Source organism: Mytilus californianus, unplaced genomic scaffold, assembly GCF_021869535.1.
Source record: "Mytilus californianus isolate M0D057914Y unplaced genomic scaffold, xbMytCali1.0.p SCAF_2, whole genome shotgun sequence".
NCBI lineage: Eukaryota > Metazoa > Mollusca > Bivalvia > Mytilida > Mytilidae > Mytilus > Mytilus californianus.
The window spans coordinates 127243299-127264928 of NW_026262668.1; the positions used below are offsets into that span (position 1 = coordinate 127243299).

General features: G+C 31.8%; 2 protein-coding genes across 2 annotated transcripts in view; one reads left to right on the forward strand and one right to left on the reverse strand.

Annotated features, from left to right (window-relative positions):
* Nucleotides 1–185: 185 nt before the first annotated feature.
* On the reverse strand, nt 186–12504 carry LOC127730957 (uncharacterized). Its single transcript, XM_052239599.1, has 9 exons — nt 12470–12504; nt 12018–12094; nt 10601–10764; nt 9840–9964; nt 7980–8128; nt 4618–4678; nt 4038–4197; nt 1959–2130; nt 186–783 (listed from the first exon to the last, which is right to left on the reverse strand). The coding sequence occupies exons 2-9, from the start codon at nt 12088–12090 to the stop codon at nt 605–607; spliced, it is 1083 nt and encodes a 360-aa protein (XP_052095559.1). The 5' UTR covers nt 12091–12094; nt 12470–12504; the 3' UTR covers nt 186–604.
* A 6484-nt stretch (nt 12505–18988) lies between these two features.
* LOC127730953 (uncharacterized) overlaps nt 18989–21630 on the forward strand; it is a 35685-nt gene continuing 33043 nt past the window's right edge. Inside the window, exon 1 of the mRNA XM_052239587.1 lies at nt 18989–19078. Within this exon, the coding sequence (XP_052095547.1) occupies nt 19025–19078 (54 nt within the window). The 5' untranslated portion in view covers nt 18989–19024. The remainder of the gene's footprint in view (nt 19079–21630) is intronic.

Consider the following 21630-nt stretch of genomic DNA (forward strand, 5'->3'; position numbering starts at 1 on the left):
GCAGTACGGCGGCGTATATAGAATTAAGAAGATGTGGTATGATTGCCAATGAGACAATTCCTTACCAGAGACCAAATGGCGTAGAAATTATAGTTCCTTATATCTGCATCAATTGATCTCTGGTGTCTCATTGGCAATCATACCACATCTTCTTATTTTATATACATAAAATTGAGAAAAAGAGTGTAACTGACGAACCAGGAACTGCTCATCTGTCTGGAGCATCTGAATTAACCCCGCTGGTTATAGGTGTCTCAAACCTTTATTCTTCAGCATAGTGTACTGCCGATTGTTTTTTGTCGTTTCAGCGTTTTTTTCTCGATTTGCCATGGTGTGTTCTGTTTTTCTTCGACTTAAAGTATTTTCCACCCTCTCCGCACGAATTCAAACTCTAAAGCGTTACTTTCCTGGCTGATGTATTTCACAGAACTTTAAGGTTAATGGTTTTTACTAACCTTCTACTCAAAAGTTTAAAATCTACGACCAATCGGACAAAATTTGTATCCCTATCATAATAAGAGATCACATAAGAATACTATGATTTATTAATAAATAAATAATTCTTGAATCGTGACAAAAAATACAGTCATTATTTTTATCCGGTTCAGTAACCGCATTTTTCACTGAAGGCGTGAAGTTCTGTTGATTTAGGTGATTTTGCTGACAATTTTCTATAGAGGTATACAACAGCTCCAGCAGACGACAAAAATGCAATAAGCAAGGCAAGCAAACCAAGAATCATAGGCCATTTATCAATGCAAACTTCACTATTGTCATCGCCATCTGAAATAAAACATTTAAACATAAGTATTTGATCTTAAGAAAATTTTAAGTAAAATGTATTAAAATGGCGTAAAGAAACATATTATTATTATAATTATTATTATGATTATTAAAAATTTCATCGCCAATATAATAGATGAAGGTAGTCACTGGTATATACAAAAGGAAGTCATTAATATTCATTGCCTATAGGTTTGTTTGCTTTATAGTTTGATCATTGGGTATACTTTCACACTAAATTATATGTTGAATCGGAACATTTTTGGTTTACAGATGACTTGGGATAAGCAGGATATGAAATGATTTTTCCTGACAGACATATTTGTATGTACAGATGTTCTGCATTAACAGACGTTTAGGATTTTGACAGACTGATCAGACTAATCTGAGAAAGGAAGTATCTTATTTTTCACACCTACAAAAAATGTGTGCCTATACTTGTTTATTTGGCAATATCATTTAAGGAGAATACTCAGTATTTACCTCATAAATATTTATTTTTAGTACAGCTTTCATCGTAATCATCACTCAGCGTAAGATAATGTTGTGACTAAATATTGATAAAGATATGCATAAAAGGAGATGGATGATGCATACGCCAAAAAAAAAAAAAAAAAAAAAAAAAACAGCAGCACTGCGACACATACAGTCTTAAGTATCATGTTATTTAAAAAAAAAATAATTACATAATATGTTTTGTACAGAAATAGAGGGTGATTATTATTATCGATCGTCCTACTGACTGAAACAATCTGCTCAAATACGCTGACCCAGCCTTGATAACTTTTAACCGGACATATCACCGACGTCGTAATGAATGAACCGATGTTATCAAGTCATCTTCCGGTTTACTGGTGAATCAAAGAAAACTCTTGTTTCTATTATGCAAAATACGCAAATAAAACCCGATAAATTGATTATCTGGTTGTCTGCATATTCATATTGTAAAATATCAGCCGCTCGGCATAATATGAAGCATTTTTAAACTTGTTCGCCGCGCTTACTCGAAAAGGGCTTCATATTGTGACTCGCAGCTTATATTTTACAATTTCAATATGCAGACAACCTGATAATCGGTACATATTCAACTTATTTGTCGGACGGTCAGATAGTATAAAGAATACTAAGTTACCATGAAATCATTCAAGCTCGGGTTTCTTATAAATAACAATTACCTTCAATAACAACATCATTAGCTATAATTCTGAGCGTTGAACCGACGTTGATGTCATCGAATGGTGATTGGTCGTCTGCTCCTCTCTTCTGACGGAGGCTTCCGGAAACAATGACATCCATTACATCTCTTCTTTTTCTTCCCCATCCATTAGAACCACTAGAACATGTGGTCTAAATTCAAATATTATCCATTACAATAAATCAGTCAGAAAAAACCCGTTTTCGAAATACAACATTTATTAAGAAGTTGCAAAAATAAAATATTCAGTTTTATCAGTTAAAATTTACTTATCCATAGCTCTATTTAAAGACAAAATAAGAATTTCTAGGAATGCTGTCTGTCCTATGTGTAAATTTTGATGTTGAATGACCATAAAAACGCATCATTAGATCTGTTTAAGAAGGACATTTCCCTATTTAATTGCAAACAAATCTTTCATGGTTTTTATATCTACAAATACTTGAATTCGTGAGCGATACACATGGAGTGTTTGCGATATGTGTTGCTTAATTTTCGGTTCTATTGTATAAATCAAACATTTATAGGTATCAGCAAGTCAATATGGCGGCTAACTCCTTAATTACGACATGCCGAGTCAACGAAAATAAAATATTAAGAAAAATTGCAAATAATTGGGTTGAGAATCATAACGAGTAAACGATTATGTATGTGTAAACTGGGACTCTGACTCACCAACTTTGCATAAAATTCCTCCTTTGGACTTTTATTCAGTTTTTGAGTTAAAGTCATATGAACTTAAAATTTAAAAAAAATAATTGAATATGTTTTATATACTTGAAAGGGTAAGTTTTACTATAAAACAAGTGTATGTGAACTAAATGTAAAAGAAAATCCTGTATATTATCAAAATCTTCTTAAATGTACTGCTATTGAACTATTGACTTTCCGTACACTAATTCGCCGATTTCCCGTATGCAGTGACCTTAACTACAAGACCTTTCTTAGAACTTCGGTCACCGCACAGCGCAATTTCGAGGGGGAAAATCCTGATGAAAGAATGTAAATAAACTTGCAGTGGAAGGTAAATAGTAATAACTGATTCTTAAAGAACAAATTTAAAACAACAAATCATTTAACAACTGTTAAAAAAAATATTATGGCTCTTTTTAAATTCACTTCTTTGCCACGTGCTCCACATGCTCTGTGTTGATTGTTTATCTATGTGACGATCATGTAAACTTCGGCAACAAACTCGAAAGTTAATTAATTTGCGATCAACAATCACTGACTGAAATATTATTTGTCGATAAAACGTTATAGATTCGTAATCAATATAAAAAAAATAGTTTTGTATATATGCATGCATTGGTTCAATAATTCCGATAACATTAAAATTATAAGAAACTCGTTTCATATGACTTTAATCTTTATTGTTAGAGATACAATTTTCTTTGTTTTAAAGGCTTAAAATGTCTTGAAATTTGTCTAGCTTAAATATTTCAAAATATTTGAATTTGTTGTTCTTTAAGATATAAGAGTAGAAATTAGCTTATGTCAATTATGCTGTTTTAGAATTAGGTTTAACACTGTCTTTTTAGAGTTCAAATGTCCTTAGAAACAAAGATTCCAAAAAATATGAAATGATTGAAATACCAACACCACACAACGAGCCAACAATATTTATCTAATTGTTAACAATGTAAATGCGCTGAAAAGAACGGAGAAATATCTTATCTCATGTGGCGTTGTAGAAGAATCTGTATTTTTAAAAAACGTTTTAAAGAGTCTTATTAGCGGAAAATATGAAACATAAATTATGTAATTTGACGGACATGGTATTCCCTGGCGACGCATCAGCTCTCGGTCCTTTTGAATTGATGCGACTCCTTAAGTTTTTGTTTGTAACCTTAAATTATATCTTCTTTGTGGATTTAGGATATTTGAACATCGGTAAACTACTGTTGCCTCTAATTCCCTCCTATGTCGTTATAACGTAAAATAAACCAATCCCTACCCAAACCTGCCCAAAAAAAAAATATAAGAAAATTATAAAACTCATCATTAAATTATTTCAGTAAAAAGTGACAACCTTATTGTACATGAACATTTTACTTACAACAGAACAGCTTCCTAAACAAACTTGTAAGCTACAGGTAAACGTCATGGGAACAGATCCACCATTGAGGTCAGTTGTGCGGAAAGCACCAAAGGTAGCCGACAAGTATCCTTGTGCTGGTTTGGAGAATTCTGGGAAAAGTTCTGTATCTGTTGCACATCTGGGAAAATATATACATTGAATCACATATCACACTAGTATTTCATTCCGGTTCATTTTCTTCAATCAGATGTCATGGTACGCAAAGGCATAGACAATCATTTCCAAAATGGTTTCAAAAACCGGTACTACTTATCCCATTCTTATTTTACTTTAATCTACTGTAATTCAATGTTATCATCTGTCTTTCTATCTTAATACAAAAAACCTTATTTGTATATTTATGCAGCTCTAAACGGAGTTAAACATTTTATAAAGTGCAAGCGTCCGAAGCGCTTTTCTAGAATACTTTCATCGGGAAAGCTCAAACCAAATCATTTGAAAGCCAGAAATGCGGAAATACGCTGCAACGGTAGGAGCTGCATGACCAAAAGGATTCTAAAAAATAAAATACAAAAGGTATCCATAATTAATATCTTACGTATTTTCTGTAATTGGGATGGTTGATGCTGTGCAGTATTTCGCTTTGATATCAAAATCCTCTAAAATAAAAACATTCAAACGTAAATAGACAGTTATAAATATGACCAGAGACAATAATGGCGATTGCGAACTACGTTTTAAAGAGTTTTTAAAACTTTTTATAACCGAAGATATTGTTAATACATTGCTGAAAATTTTTTTTAGTATAATACTTCAGATATGGATTTTTCTTTGTTACAAAATTTTACTTGTAAAAAATTGAAGGAACCAGAATTTTTTTAATTAAACCTCCTTTGTGTTGGAGAGTTGTGTACACAACTGAAACACATTACTACTAATAAATCTGCAGGTTTAGATGGAATTGGTCCCATTTTTAAAAGCTTATTGCAGAGATAATATCGCCATCACTAACTTGTCTAATAAACAAAAGTAAAACATCTAATCGTTTTCTGGAAAAATTAAAACATGCTAGGAGGCAAACAGAATGATGTTCTCTCCAATTAACGTCCAATTTCTATTTTAAATACCATATCTAAGATTTTTAAAAGACATGTAAAAACTATATACACAGATATGTGAATCCTTGAATAATAAAATAAATATTACATATAGTTCAGTCAGGTTTCAGACGAGGTCATTCATGTCAAACCGCTCTGACTAAAATAATTGACAAATGGTTAAACTATTTAGATAATGCAGAAATAGTTGGTACTGTGTTTTTTTTTGGATTTCAGTAAGGTTTTTGATCCTATTAACCACGCAGTACTTATAGAAAAGCTAAAATTTTATCATATTGGAGAACATATGATAAATTGGATAAAACCATTTTTGTCTGAAAGACAACAACGTCAAGAAGTTAAATACGCAAATATTAAATTTGATAAAACGTTTGTAAAATATGGAGCGCCTAAAGGTTCTATTTTATGTCCTCTATTATTATTAATTTATATCACTTCATGTGAAACACTCCAACATGGATTTATATGCTGATAATTTAACATTGCATTTTCATGATAAGAAAATTGAAAAAATTAACAGCATATTGCAAAAATTTAAATGCTGTACATTCTTGGTGTTACAATAACAGTGTGAAAATTAATGCACAAAAAACAAAAAGTATGAATTTAAGTTCAAAACAAAAACTTACACAACTATCAGAATTAAGTATTACCATAAACGAAACATGTATTAACTGTGTATTCTTTCATTACTTATAATTGACATTTATGAAAATTTAAGCTGGGAAGAACATGTTAATCGTATATGTAAGATTATCTCATCTAAAATATCACTCTTGTATAAACTTATAGAATATTTGCATATACACATAAGAGAACTATTTTATAATGCATATATTCTACCATATATAGACTATTGTAGTTCAGTTTGGGGAAATGTATTACAAAAAGAGTAAGATAAAATCATAAAACTTCAGAAAAGAGTAGCAAAAATTATACTTGAATGTATCAAATTTTATGTTTTCTTCTTTAAAATGGCTATCCTTTATACAAAAAAAGTAAAATGCCAACGATCAATTCTTATGTGTAAATATATGAATAACACATAGCAGAAAGGGTGATAGAGCAGATTGTTACCCCGAGAAAACATTGTCAACTGAGGCGAAGCCAAGGTTGACAACGTCTTTTCGAGGGGTAGCAATCTGCTCTATCACCCTCTCAGATATGTGTTATTTAATCTATTATACTGAATGTTCTGTTATTACTGTCTATTAAATTTCAAATTCAAAGTAATAAACTATGTCGTCTTGTACATAACAATCATCCGTATTTATTAAAGCGCACACTTGAGCAAGCGTCTCCGTGAAGGATAATAGAGTATTTGCCATGGGATAGAGTAAATTGTCTCCCTCGTATTAACCAATCAAAATCTGGCATTTTGACATGAAGTATAATAAATTGTAAATGAATTAACACCTGATTACTTATCAATGGTAATTAATAATAATGTTAAATACTACAACTTACGATCTGTCTCTAATAACGATCTATTTGATCTAAGACCAAATGCTAATTTTTATAAAAAAAAAATCTTTTCATTATTATAAGGTACTATGGAATAATTTACCATTTACAATAAAAAATTGTCGCAATGTGGAATTATTCAAGAAACATTGTCACAATCATTTTCTTGAAAATTCTATGCAAGTATTTTAATGTATAAATGTAAACTGTATACATGTATTTTGTTTTAGGGCCTCAATGAAAATATGACTAGTTCTTATTGAGTTACCCTCTTTAAATAAAGAATTTATTATTATTATATTATTATTATTGAGCCATTTCTTAAGACACTCAACATTTTTCTTTGATACATTGGAATCAGGTGACTTTTTAAGTCTTGTTTAATGAAAGTTTACCATTCACACCTCTTATTTTTAGATAATATAAAAAAGAAGATGTGGTATGATTGCCAATGAGACAACTCTCCACAAGAGACCAAATGACACAGAAATTAATAACTATAGGTCACCGTACGGCCTTCAACAATGAACAAAGCCCATACCGCATATACAGTCTTACAACTAAGCCCAAGAATTTGCATCAAAATGATGTTGAATAAAAAGTGAACTTATCTCCTGCACCACTTAGAAAATACCATATTTTCAAATTAAACTGTCACATCAATTATATTATGTTAGTTCACAGATACCACATGGTTTCTTTCTCAATCTATAGGTGACAATTGTTACAAGAAGGGATAAAAATGAAATACAAAATACCAATCAAGAAATATATCTTTTTTTTCATTATATGTGATTTTAATTTTTTTTTCCAAATTTGATTTTTTCAATAACTTGCAAGATTAGAATATTTTTAAAAACCATATTTAAAAATAATTAGGTTTTCAAATAAATCTTGAAAGTCAGGATAAACAACATCAAAGAATATTTCCAAAATAAGAATTAAACGCAAAAAAAAGGGGGTCAACCCCCCATGTGCCTGTGCATTTTCCTAAAACTTTTAAAGTTTAACAATTTTGTGTTTTAAACATCTGTTTGTTAAGTAATATTATCAGACGCCTTATCAGTATGAAATGACAGATTTATAGCCCTTCTTAACCATTTTATGATTGAGAGAAGATAGGAAATTTTAACTTTCTTGTGCATGGATGCAGGACTGTATAGCTGTAAAAGACCCCGTAATGACAAATGTAAAATAATTCAAACGAGAAAACCAACGGACAAATTTATGTACAAAATAATGAACGAAAAACAAATATGTAACACATCAACAAACGACAACCACTGAATTACAGGCTCCTGACAGTAAAAAATCTGCTGACTTGTATGTACGATATATTCGAGACTGATGAAAATTATTATCAAAACTTTTAACTTACGAAGATAATCAGCATCAAGTTCCATGGTTAAGGTCAGCATATCAGTCAGTTTTACGTTACCACCGGTAACATCAACTCCGTCGCTATATAACTTCATAAAAGCGGTTGGTTTTACTGTTAAATTTTGCCCGGCATCGTCATCTTTGTCTCTTAGAAAATAAACAAAAACATTGATATGTTATATAAACGCACACATGCTCCAGTGATCGAACATTTTAAAGCAAACAATTGCTGCTTAATAAATGTTAATTGCTTTGAATGATTTGTATCTTACAATGCAAGTGTGTTTATAATTTACAACTTCACTATATTACTCTAATTGTGTGTAAGCCCAAGACGGGATTACAAGAATATTTTCATTGTTTTAAATCAAATATATCATATTTACTACGCAATTGCATTAAAATCAGGGACATGTAATTATACAATACAAATCTACTTACTTCTTGAAAATATAAATTAAAAGGAGACTTTAAGATCAAAAGTTTTGAAAGCAATAAAAGTTAATACCTATCATAGGTGTAATACCACCATTGATTTTCCCCTATTTAAGTCTTTGTTAAATTTGCACTTTTCAAAAAATTGTGCAGAATTTATCTTTGTTTCAAATAAAGAAATACTTGGCATGAGTATCCTGTCCAGTACCATAGAAAAAATTTCACATAACATTTCATTGCATATAAGAAAATAACCATCACTGGAAGTTAACCAATCAAATTTTCCCCCTTTTTTAACCTGTGTACAAGCTTTAGTAACCATGTAACCTCAAGTTTCCAAAATATTCAATAGAAACCCCAAATAAAAAAAATAATGGTGCTTTGAAATACCCAAGATATATGTTTATGACCCAGAAATGTTTTACTGCAATGAAATGTAGGATCAATTACCTACAACTGTCAAATTCAAGGGAATATTTTTTTTCGACCTATTTTCGTTTTAATTATCAATTTGAATTGTTTATTGGTAGACTTAAAAACCTGAATATCTCTAGCCTAAGTTACAATTAACTGTTGGGGTAAAAAATGCAACTGCAGTTCATGTAGTTTCCATCCAGTGCTGTCTCATTGCTGAAATTTCTTTCTTTCTTTTTATTATGGCCATTTGCTCTGTTTTTTTATGCATTTATTATATATACCTGCTATCAAATGGCAGTGCTTAATAATTTATCTATTTATTGATTTTATGCTTTTTAGTTTGTTAGTTTTTTTATGATATTCAAGTGATTTGCTGGTTCCCCCATTCAATGCACACAGAGGTGCTTGCCGCATGAGCATTGACTCTGGAGGCTCAGAAATCAAAATTAATTTGCTTTCATTATATTTGCATGCTTTTTCATTTTTATTTATTAGTATTTGCATGATGCTGCATGATTTTTGTATGTGATAGTCGGTTAAAGAGCTCACCAGAGTTCATGTTTTGTCTGTTATTATGTATATATATGCCGACTCTAAAAAAAATTTACTTACTTACTTTCTTACTTACAAAAACAGTAATTCAGTATACTTAATGCACAAACAGAGACGGTATATATGTCTCTAGCCACAAACAGAGACGGTATATATGTCTCTAGCCACAAACAAAGACGGTATATATGTCTCTTGCCACAAACAGAGACGGTATATATAACAGAGACGGTATATATGTCTCTAGCCACAAACAGAGACGGTATATATGTCTCTTGAAACAAACAGAGACGGTATATATGTCTCTAGCCACAAACAGAGACGGTATATATGTCTCTAGCCACAAACAGAGACGGTATATAAGTCTCTAGCCACAAAAACAGAGACGGTATATATAACAGAGACGGTATATATGTCTCTAGTGCCAAGAGGAAAGATATAAATAGTCATGACTTACAAGTTGTTAACATCCCCACTTAATGAGATGTCGGTCAGGTCGGCCAAACACATTACTGGTATTTGTTTATCGTCTCCTGTTTGATATAGTTGTTTCTTCTGGACAATTACTTTAAATGATGATTCCTGCGGAATGTTAGATGAATTAAGTAAACACAAACTTTAAAATACAGGTTTTTAACAAGAAACGTGTATTTTTTCTATGTGCAATTTATGTCTGACTGTTTTTGAAAGGATTCCACAATATGTAGTTATATATGAGAAAGGTTAACATGCAGACTTGTTAAAACACGACAATGGCAATATAAAAAGAGAAGTTATTAGTTGATTTAAACTTTATCCAATTCAGGGTTTTGAACATAATTGATTTTACCCCAATATTCCTAATTTATTAATTTAGCTTTAAAGATGTCCTGAGATGAAATAACACTGGATAAAGATAAAAAAAAGTAACTTTTGGTCTCTGGTGGAGAGTTGTTTCATTGGCAATCATACCACAACTTCTTATTTTTATTAATCTACACTCCTGAATTTACCAAAGCGTAAAGTAACATTGTTTCTGTTAGAAAGAAATGTTATTAAAATAGTTTCTCGTGAAGACTACCGGTATAAAATAAGATACTATATATTTTTTTTTATCTTTTTGAATTATACAAATACATTTATTTTTGTCTTTTTCTTGTTATAGATATTCTATGAATCTTTATATACAAAGGAGTTATATGAAATTTACAGCGCACATGTCCATGTATTATTACTTACCCATGCAATGCCACAAGCACCAAAGTTAAATTCGTGGATGTTCGAACCGGTCGCCGTCAACTGTTTACAAGCGGCCCCTTGACCTTGAATATAGATGATTCCATCTTGAGCGGCATCGTTCAAAGTCAGCTTCAAACTGCTCTTTGTACAACTATCAACGGTCACTGGAAACGACCGAAATAAATAATATGTTACTAAATAAGCCATAGAATAGAAAACAACTTTGAATTATCCAAACAGAGTCTATATATTTGTTACATATTCCAGAATTTTTTTTATTAAAGCAAAGTCATGTAAATACCTTGTCATGGTCCCAAAACAGGAATCGAAAGACAGTGCAACTTTTGATATAATATGTTAATATTTTAAGTTATACATGAAAAAATTGCAAACCCTTATTCAAATGTATTGGTTATAATTTGTATTCTTTTTTGTTTATAATCTCTTCATTTTTTTAAAAATAATTTTTGGATATTCGAATATTTTAGCCTTGAGCATCACTGAAGAGACATTTATTGTCGAAAGGCGCTTTTGGTGCAGTAAAATTGGTACCGTAAATGTTATTTGTGGTTTAACACTTACGACTAGGATTAAATTGAGCCAGTGCCAAATATGATGCTTACAATATACCTACGACTAGGATTAAATTGAGCCAGTGCCCAATATGATGCTTAAAACATACTTACGATTATGATTAAATTGAGCCAGTGCCCAATATATATGATGCTTACAATATACTTCCGACTAGGATTAAATTGAGCCAGTGCCTAATATGATGCTTACAATATACCTACGACTAGGATTAAATTGAGCCATTACCCAATATGATGCTTACAATATACTTACTAGTAGGATTAAATTGAGCCAGTGCCCAATATGATGCTTACAATATACTTACTAGTAGGATTAAATTGAGCCAGTGCCCAATATGATGCTTACAATATACCTACGACTAGGATTAAATTGAGCCATTACCCAATATGATGCTTACAATATACTTACTAGTAGGATTAAATTGAGCCAGTGCCCAATATGATGCTTACAATATACTTACGACTAGGATTAAATTGAGCCGTTGTCCAATATGACGATAACAGTATTCTTACGAGTAGGATTAGATTGAGCCAGTGCCCAATATGATGCTCACATTATACTTACGAGTAGGATTAGATTGAGCCAATGCCAAATATGATGCTTACAATATACTTACGACTACGATTAAATTGAGCCAGTGCCCAATAGAATGCTCACAATATACTTTCGAGTAGGATTAAATTTAGCTAATGCCCAATATGATGCGTACAATATACCTACGAGCAGATTAAATTGAGCTAGTGGCCAATATGACGCTTACAATATACTTACGACTAGGAAAAAATTGAGCCGATGCTCAATATGATGCTTACAATATACTTACAACTAGGATTGAATTGAGCCAATGACCCAGACGATGCTAACAACAAGACAACAAGAATTATGTAAATTTCCATTCTTCTGTAATTAAACAATTTGTATTGTAAAGAAAATGCTAACAAAATTTTGTATCAAGACGGAAAAAAAAGATGATCGCATATTTTGTTTATGAATACAGACAGTCTTTTATTCTTACTTTTTATGAATATTCAAACGTAATCAATATAAAGAAAATGTTTGGGTTTTTTAATGATAAATAGGAATTAGATAGTACAATTTCTGTAAATGTGAACAATTTCTCCATTTTTGATACATGAAAATATAAACCAAAAAATACGAATAAATTAAAAAAGGTAAAGGTTTAACAAATTTGGACAATGACAATACATAAACACGGAAAATGTCTACTTAAAAACATGTATCTATGCCTTCAAAGAGCAGAAGAACAATCCTTACCTTTGTCTAACTGAGGGTACAGCCTGCAAACTGAAACATTAACACGACATTTATATACATCATTTGTTTAATAATGATATTATTTGATTAAAAAATGTAATTTATGATAAACCTGAATTATTGATTTTCATATATAATTCTTTAGATAAATACCTATGATCATGGTTTTCAAAAGGTATCCAAATGTTGATATATAAACTAATTTACATGTAATTTGATAAAGTTAAATAAGTTATGCATATGTAACAGATTTTGTTACTATCTTTAGCATTGTTATATTTGCCCCACTTCTACCAAATAACGAACCGATGCCTTGTTTATTAGCAAGACGATCAAAACCCTATGATAAGTTTCTATATATATGAGTAATATTATTAATTATTCTCCCACTTCTTCCAAATAACGAACGATCAGATGCCTTTGTTTTTAGCAAGACAATTAAAACTTAGGATAAGTTCTTATATGACTTCCATTTTCAAGGAATAAAACTGAGACAGAAGATACCATTAAAGGGAGATTCAAAACTCGTAAATCTAAAATCTAAAAATCATAATAACATAGAATAATGTTACAGAACAATGGATTTTTTATGGTAAAGTTGAAGCCTCATCTTCATAAGTTTTACGGTCGACATAATGACTTGGTTGACCGTTATGTAACTGAATTTCACTGGTCGAAGTCGTAATCCCATATCATTTTTTTTTCGATTATCGTTTTTGGGTTAATTTCTACCCAATAAACAACACAATGGGTGTTACAATTGATACAGGTAGTGTTTACTCTTTCATAAACACCTGATTTCAGCCCGAAATCAAGTGGGCTCGTGTTGCTCAACATGTTTATGTATATTTTCGTGTGGTGTTTTTTTGGACTATTGCTTGGCTTTCGTCTTCACCTATCTTGCAATTGTATTATCTGTCCTTCGTCTAAAGATTTACTTCATCTTGCAATACTATTAAAACATTTGACTTTTCTACACTTTACACAAGTATTCCCCATTCCAAACTTAAAGACAAATTGAAAGAGAAGGCCCTGCTTTGTTTCATAAAAAAAGAATGGCTAACGTAGATACAAGGCGTAAGTCGTCACGAGCAGCAAAAATAGTTAATTTTAAACTCAAAATATATATGATCACATTATCTCCGCTCCTTTTACGTAGAACTTATATAAATACATTGCCTATATATAACAAAGCAGATAAGCAGCTTAAAAATCATACATCCGGAGAGGTAAAGATCTCGTCAAATACAATATCCTTAATTAACATGGATCTGACCCTATATATTGACTTGTAGATTTTTGAAAGGATGCTTATAAACAGATATATGCAGACAAATTTGCATTTTTGTAGTTCAGAATATATATATATTTGGGCACAACAAACAAACTTCTAAATTTCAATCGGAGCAAGTTTTGGTCATAATTCTTCTATAGTTTCCAATGAAGCCTAGTACGACCGCATTAAAAACAGAAGATAGTTTCAAGTTTGAAAAATATATAAAATCATTGTTGCTGAAATCGATTAAAACCATATGAGAATTGAATATTGATTATGAACAAAAAGAGACATCTAGTATACTTCAAAGAGAACAACAAACATCCGTACATAAATAAAAAAAATCACACTCCATCTCCCATCCAAAAGAAGAGACAAAAAAAAGAAACTAAAACTAAAGCCCAACAAAATATGACATCTAAAGGTCATCACACGACCTTCCACAAGAAATAAATGTTTTATAATACCGCTAATATAAAGCTCTACGTCGCTCCTATAGATAAACGAAAAGATTAAGGGGACTATTTAAGACCAGCCGTAAAATTCCATGAAGACGAAAAAAATATTGAGATATTATTAAAAACTATCAATGATGGTGTCCGACATTTGGGCAGGTATATGAACATTGGGTATGGTGAAACCTTGTGATAGAGTGCGAAATTTGGGCAGGTATATGAATATTGGGTATGGTTAAACCTTTTAAGAGTACTGAACCCTTTCTGTTTTTTTTTTTAAATTTCCAATCAATGGAATGCAATAGTTGTTTAAAGAAAGAAGAAACAAAGGAGACAAAAATCTGAAATATTCATATTAAAGTAACCTGTCTGATGTTACAATCTTAAAAACATAGAGATAAAATGAGAAAAACGTTTTCTTTACTGTAATAAAAAAAAAGAGACGGAAGCTACTAATGGAACTATAAAAATTCGAACATATATATAAATCACTGAAAGACAAATAACCAGTCTTCCAAACTTTTCATAGAAAAACTAGATTGAACAGCACGAACATCAGCAAAACAAAGGGTTGATCGCAGCTGCTTATGAAGGGTTGTAAGATACTACTTCACATTTGGAATCCGTCGTGTTGCTCATGATAATCACATATTATGTGATGCGTCTAATTCTGTGATGTCACAATTGAGGGAAAGAAGGGGGGGGGGGGTGTTGTGGCTACACCAATTGGAATATATCCGTGGTTATTTGTGACAAAGATTTTCCATATATTTTATGGTCAACCAATTAACGATGGCAACTGTAAAACTTTCGAAGAGATGACTTGAGTTTTACCAATATGAACCTTTGTTTCAATAGCTTCCTTGTAAGCGGCAACCATCTGTCAATGAAATCATGATTGGAAACTAAAGCTCTAAACTCTACTTATGGATATATATACTCTACATGCAGACGCAACTGGAATGTTGCTACATTGTACAATGTACATATAAATGAAAAGTTTACCATTTTTGAAATCAGCTCTTGTGTCGTAAAGTTGTGTTTTCAGCCTACCCCCATTGTCAAGATATAAAGCAAACTGGCATGTATCTGTGGAATCCTTTATTTCAAGTTTTATTGGATATATGCGTTCAACATAGTCATCAAACTTTGAATTATTGAATGAGTGTCATCATCTACATAACGGCATGCGTATCTAAAGGATAATCTAGCTTCTTTTTATTTTAATTTGTTTAATGATCGATGTAATTGTCCGTAGACTTTAAATGGATTTCAATAGTAACAGTTTATATATACGTTATCTTTTACCAGATTAAAAGGTTTTCTAAATAAGTATTTTAAATATAAAACATTATCAGGAAGGAGGTGATTAGCAGCACAATTACAAAAAACAAAAGTGAATTATATGATTTATATTTCCGTTATAAAGTTAAAAAGATAAGAAACGGATATGTAGTTTTTGTTTTAAGTCAAAAAGAAATATTTCATTTCAAACGTTTTTATTTGTTTTAGAGTGGTAAGTACATTTCGTTTTTTTTATAATTTAAATCAATTATAATTAAAGATTATTTACCATGTACCATGTATTTTTTCCAGATTAATTGATTGGTTGATTGTTGCTTGTTTAAAACGTTCAATCGCACAAATTTCATGCACATTCAGGACAAAAACAATTCAATCGTTTATGCAATAGGTAAGAATTGAGCGCCGTAACTGGCGATAATTAATTTGAAGCAAAGCTCGGTAAGAAAAAAAACCGTAAGAATTAACGTGTTCATAATGGTATGTCCAAAGCTAAGCCAGTTTCTAAAATATACTTTTGAAACATCCGAGGTGTCATTAGCAAAATACATGAATTTTAAATAATCATCTTTCTACGGATAATGTAAGTATATTTGGCATGGTTGAAACCTTCTTAAAAACTAATGATAGACCTGCTAAGCTTGATGATACGTATTCATGGATCGGAAAATGCAGGAACTCAGGTAAAGATAAAGGGGATATAGGTATGTGCTTAAAATTAGACATTCCTGTTCTAGATGATTATGTTCTGAATAGTAAAGACGATAAACATGAGCGTTTGTGGGTTCTGTCTAGAACAGGCAATACCAAAACTGCTATAGGAATTGCATATTTTCCAAATAATGGTATTGATCGGGAAACAACCGATATACTCATGTATGAATTAGTTGAAAACTGCTCAAAGCTAGCAGCCTCCGGTTATGAAATTTTACTGATGGGTGACTTTAACGGAAAACGTATCGAGAAGGGTCAAATCAGTAATAGTTATACACTGAGGGATAGGTGTGTCTGGATAAGAAATCCCGACGGCCGGAGGCCGGAGGGGTTTCTTATCCAGACACGCCGTATCCCAAAGTGTATAACTAACTTACACCCGATACTAAACCCTATATTTGTTTCCATTGAATATTAAATGAAAAAGAACGGATATCATTTTTATTGACAATTTCAAACCACGATTAAGAAGAAAAATATTTTTTTTATATAAAACCTTCCTTTGACGATCTTCATTCAAACTTTGACAAGCGAGTAGATTTTACAAATGTCAAAGTTGCCGTTTTGCATATTCCCGTTAAATCCATGTGCTAATATGGATCAGCAGGACAAGGTTGGCCGTATCGTGCATTCTTATTACAAAAAAAATCATACTCCTTTTATGCAGTTGTCAATATGGACGGGGATAAGACGGGCGACATTTTGAGTCGGGCGTTGGATTTGGCAGACGAGACTGAAGATAACGCAATGTTTATAACCTAAAGTTCTTACATGTATCAGTTTGATTAAGGTAATTTTACATGTTACAGTTTTATCAAAAAAGCCCCCCCCCGCCCTTCTTCTCAACATTGAACAAACATACATATTCGAACATACTGAGGGATAGGTGTCTGGATTAGAAACCCGTCGACCGGACACGCTTAACATACAAAAAAAAAGATTGCATATGTAGGAACCCCCCTTTTTAGGGTCATCCAAGGGGGGGGGGGGGGGGGTTCAGGGGTTGGAATCTCCATATTTTTACGATCAATGTTTTAGAATGTGGACATATGGCTGGAACCTCCCTTTTATCCTGGGTTGGCACCCCCATTTAAAAATTGGCTGGATCCGCCTCTGGGTGCCATCATTAAGACTTAGTCCAAATGAAAACTATATGTTTTTAATGTATAATTCAAATAAAAGTTTTTTACATGCATGTTCTTTAAGAAATTGCCATATGGGATTAAAGTTTTAGCTTCAAGCCAAGCAAATGAGTATTTAAATGTTGTTTTTAATTCAAAATGGAAGCTAAATATTTGTTTCGCTATTGGAATTTCCTGAAATATGTCTTGAAACAACTTGTAGTGAACACTATAAGTAATCTCTTAAGTTCATGCTATTAAAAAAAAAACATTTTCTATTGTTATGAATAACAATGGACTGTGTTTCCGGGATGTAGAAGCAGGGGTTTCCAGAAACCCCGCTCGTCACACCCTGTGATCAAAATCCATTGTTATTCGTAACAATAGATCTATTCAATTTACACTTGTTTCAGAAGTAGAAACTATGAAGTATAACAATAGAACTGGGGTGTAACTAATTTTAATATCATGTGTGAATTTGCATCTTATAATGGAAAAAGGCTTCGTCAGTTTTTAAATGCAAGTGAGCTATATGTTGTTAATTGCCTCGTGGTTTGCCAAGGATTTTATACGCGTATTCTAAGAAATTCGTTTATTCGCTCCCGTCAAAAGTACAGAAAAAGAGCAGATTTTGGGATATTCATCTAGTATTAAACATCAATTGTTACCGTTTTGTATTGCCAAATGTTTCAAGTACTTGGTGACATGAAGCGAACGACGACAGCCATACAGCACATCCATGTGTAAGAGATTGTCGGATAACCGAATATCAGAGAACATCTTAAAAAGATATGTGACTAAAAGATCCGTGCGCACTTAGTAGCTTAGTCATAAAATTTAGTTCACACACACAACTATCTTTTTTAAGTAATGATTGATATGATGACCAAAGTCAAGTTATTCTTTTGTTTTATTTCATATAATATTTAAATTGTTCGTATATAAATGAGGAAATTATACAGAACTAAGGTTTCCACGTCCTAAGGCATAGTTGACCTTATATGGATTTGGCTATTTTTAAAATCTTGGTCATATAGCTCTTCAACTGTTTCGATTCTTTAATATGTCCTTGGCTCTAAAATATTCAGTTTTAAGCGTTCCTGATGAATGTAAATCTAGAAAAACGCTTCCGACGCTTGAAATTTTATGTTATATATGTAATTGTTTATCGATCGATTTATTATTCTGAAAATATGCAATTCAGATAGCTGTTTTGGTTTTAACTAATCTAGTTAAAGTCCACAAACACTCATACTTATCGTTTTTCAGATTTACCTCATATCCTGAATTTTCCGATCCATGTATAAAGCTCTAAATGGCCTAAAGTCAAATCAAGTGGTATAAAAATCCGTGGGCCATAACGTTGAAATTAAACAACCCCAGTTTTTTGCATCTTTAAAATAGCATTTTTTTCAAAATTATAATACTTCTTTAATTCAACCTTTATCTTTTGAAAGTTTTTATATAAGGTAAAGTTAACATATGGGATGGGATCGATTAAACGATTTTCTTGATAGACGATCGGATCCTGCACTGAGTAACATACAGATATAGATATGAAAGACAAGAGTCAAATTTATAATAAACATTGAAATACAACACGCTCTTCGTCCTTGAATGCCCGCATTCTTTAATTTGCCGACAAACAATAGTCATTAGAAAAACAATAAGGTTTTTTTTTCGCGTAATGGAAAAACCTTTATTTGTGCCGGTAAGCTTAGTCTTTTTGTTAAAATTCAAGGTAATATTTCTATCTAATGATTTAAATTTGTGTATTTTGCAGAGATTGAAAATAAAACTTGTATCTATTTAAGGAATGACTGTAATATTTTTTCTGTCTATGAAGAAATAACATCAAAAATGTGGTGCACATTGAATAACCCGCGTAGCGGGTTATTTTAAAGTGTGCACCACATTTTTTATGCTATTTCGAATAGACAGAAAACATATTACAGTCATTTCTTATAATTTAATTCTAAATTCCATTTTAAACCTGAGTAAACCATGAAAACGTTGATGACGTCACGGTCACATGACAAAATTATGTCTATGAGCTGATAAACAATACAACGTCAGCCAATCAGAAGACGCGTTACATCCAAAATTAAATTATTGTTAACTACTCATTGAAAGCAAATTAAGAATAACTAATATAAGGAATATATTTTCACATATACAGTTTTCAAAGGACACTAATATTGCATAATCGATCATGTTAACAAGCACACACATAATTATACAAAGCACTATTATATAAAGTACATAAACCGTGACATATAAAGCTCTATAGAAAGTACATATCTATCAAAGCACATTATATTAAGCACATACTATTAACGATTAAAATGTAAAGTCATATCACAAGACACTTTATTGTCAATTTAGTTTAAGTGTAGTAGGCATGTGGCAGTATCTACAAACTGAAATGAATAAATTTTAATTTCTCTGTATTTCCGTATCCGTCAAACACACATTCAACCTGCAGCACACTGGAGTTGTTGACACCTGGTATGTCCCTCTTGTCGTTGAAGTCGTTCCATGAGATGGAATATGTAAGGATCTTGAACTTTAAGCTATTTCTTGATCTTTGAATGCCAGCATTCTAGATTGTTGGTAGTCCGTAGTCATTCTGTTCTAGTTTAGTGCGAGAAACTAACAGTACCAGTAAGTGAATGTATGCGTTGTTGCTGTCTAATTTTGTAAGGCTATTGTGTCATTCTCCAGTTGCATATGTAGTATGACCGAAGCATCCCTTCTTGGTGCTATAGCTATAGGAGCTTAAGAGTTGTCTCATGGGCAATCATACCACATCTTCTTTTTTATGTTAACTTTTGTAGCAAATACTAGTATTTGAAACAAGTGTAGTAGATTGGGATGTTACCTCCCTTCTTTAACTTCAAAATTCATATTGGTTAATAAATATGTTATTTAATGTTTAATCATTATAAATGGGGTAACAAAACAAAAAAACAAAAAAAAAAACAAAAAAATGTGAATAGATTTTGTTTTTCATAATTATAAAGACGTTTATTGATATTTAGAAAATGATTTATTATGTTTCGAAAATTAAAAAAAAATAATGACCAAAATTTGGAAGTTTTGAAATTTATACCTATAATATTTAGCTAACTTTATCAAATTGTCTGATGACTGGCGACCAGTCCACATAAAGGTTAGCCGAGATAATCCAAACCTTTCAGGCTAGTGTAACTGCCTCTTACCTGCACCGATTCATATGCCGTCATTTGCTCCATTTTGATATATTTGAAAATTTACATGCTAAACGTTGTATTTGGATAATAAATCAACAGTTAGTTTACACTATTTTTGTTTCAATGATTTTTGACTTTTAGCGTTATTACATTTGACATCCATCGTCAATCAGTCAATTATCTGGCATAGCTGTAGTCCGCATCCCCGAATCCCTAGCAGAATTGGTCCTGCTACAAAACTTTGAAATTTATATCATCACAAAACGCGCAAGATTTTATAAAATTAATTAAATCATGTATAGCGGAACGATTTATGGTAGAACAATTTTCTATCAATGGACCTGTTTACAATTTTATAACAAGTCAAATAGCGAATGTATCAATGTATTGACGTAACTTCATCATTAGAATCCGTGTACACTACCTATAAGTATTCATGTGTCACTAACTTATATACACCAAACCACCATAAACAACCCCCAACCCAATACAAAGGGAGTATTAGGACACAGGGAAAAGTCAGTTATTATAGTGAAGGAGCCGTAGTTATCGTAGAGAGCCTCGACAAGAAAAGACAAACCGAAGAGATATTTGCAGATTGATCTCAGGTCAAAGTCGGGGCAATATTGACCAATCCAGACCCCAAAATATCCATTCTAGTTTAAACTCCGGTCTGGGTACCAGATATGTGTGTGGGAGGGTGAAAATCACCCTTCTAATGTACTGAAATTTTCAGCACCCGTGTCAAAATTGAACTCGGGACCTTCAACACTGTAGTCATCGGTCTTAACCACTACGACACGGACCTAAATTTTCAAAATACAGTTTAAGGTCACATGTCAAAAGTCCAATGTACTTAAGGAATGACTGTAATATATTTTCTGTTTATGAAGAAATAACATAAAGAAATCTGAAATGTGATGCACACTAAATAACCTGCGTAGCGGTTTATTTAAAAGTGTTCACCACCTTTTTGAGGTTATTTCGAATAGACAGAAAAAAATATTACAGTCATTCCTCATAATTTAATTCTGAATTCCAATTTTAAGGGATAAACCATGAAAAAACGTCGATGACGTCA

Coding starts and splice junctions, on each gene's coding strand:
- LOC127730957 (XM_052239599.1), bottom strand. CDS start 12,090: ATGGAAATTTACATAATTCTTGTTGTCTTGTTGTTAGCATCGTCTGGG. Junction 2,131..4,037: donor GTTTAGGAAGCTGTTCTGTT/GTAAGTAAAATG, acceptor ATTTGAATTTAG/ACCACATGTTCTAGTGGTTC. Junction 784..1,958: donor TAATGATGTTGTTATTGAAG/GTAATTGTTATT, acceptor GTTTTATTTCAG/ATGGCGATGACAATAGTGAA.